This window comes from Bubalus kerabau, chromosome 4 (genome assembly GCF_029407905.1).
Source record: "Bubalus kerabau isolate K-KA32 ecotype Philippines breed swamp buffalo chromosome 4, PCC_UOA_SB_1v2, whole genome shotgun sequence".
Classification (NCBI taxonomy): domain Eukaryota; kingdom Metazoa; phylum Chordata; class Mammalia; order Artiodactyla; family Bovidae; genus Bubalus; species Bubalus kerabau.
Window position 1 is genome coordinate 15,933,960 of NC_073627.1, and position 1,041 is coordinate 15,935,000.

The window sequence follows — 1,041 nt, forward strand, 5'->3', positions numbered from 1 at the left end:
GAAATCACATTTAGCTAAGAAAAGAGACAGGCAAGTGCCTGGGGACCCTGTGCTTCACCAGAAATCTAAGGGGGAGGGGGCCAGAGGAAGGAGGAGAATGTCCAGCTTTCGCCTCCCAAACCCTCTTTCCAACTGGGAAACTCCCTCCTAGGTTGACCCCAATAATGAATCCTGTGGGATTCGGGGCTCCCCAGATTCGGGACTTGTAGCGGTGACTGTCCTGCGTCCACACACATCACACACACATGAGCCCCAGGTGCTCGCCCCACCGCCGATGGCAGCGTGCTAGGAGGACTAGGCTATGTCCCACCTATCAGCTGCTTCCTGGCTTCCTCTGCCCAGTTTCTTATAGACCTGTGGCCCTGGGAGCTGGCCTTCCATGTGGCTTCCCCAAGACCACTCATATAATGAGAGGAAATACAGTACAGCTTATAGAAAGCCTGGAGTTCCAGACTGCCGCTACAGGTCACCCCTTCCTGACCAGTGCCCTTCACGTCTCTCCAGGCAGTCCTCAGCTGTTCCCTGCAAACCTGTGGACGCCACCCGAGATGTCCCCTTTTGGTGGCTGGGGAATGCTCGCAGCCTTTCTCGCCCTGCTCTGCTGCCGAGGTGAGCCTGGGGGTCCAGACTGGGTGCGTGCCAGCCAGCGGGTATGTCACCTGTACCCCTGGTATCATGCGGAGAAGGGGGTCCTGGTCCTGAAGTTGCTAGGGCTTTGAGCACAGCGGCCACCCGCCACGGGTGTGGGCTGCTGTGTGAGCCTGGCTTCCCCATGACCCCATGACCCCAGAGAAGCAGGTTGGGGTCCTGGCCTTCACACACTGGGTTGAATGGGCCCCATAACTTCAGGATGTGTGGATGTGGCAGGTCGTGGAGACTGATGAGAAAATGAAGGAAGACTGAGGCTCAAGAGAAGGTGAGGGCACGTCCCAGCTGGTCTTCAGAGGTGGCCCAGTGGACAGCAGAGGTCAGTGGAGGGCACTGTCTTCTGCTGACCGTCAAAGTGCAAACGAAGCCCCTTCCGGGGAGTCCAGGGGATGG

The 1,041-nt window shown here is 58.3% G+C and overlaps 1 protein-coding gene across 1 annotated transcript in view; it reads left to right on the forward strand.

Annotated features, from left to right (window-relative positions):
* Window positions 1–548: 548 nt before the first annotated feature.
* Window positions 549–1,041, forward strand: part of LOC129648837 (intercellular adhesion molecule 2-like) — a 4,670-nt gene continuing 4,177 nt past the window's right edge. The window contains exon 1 of the mRNA XM_055575520.1: window positions 549–609. Coding sequence (XP_055431495.1) covers window positions 549–609 — 61 coding nt within the window. The remainder of the gene's footprint in view (window positions 610–1,041) is intronic.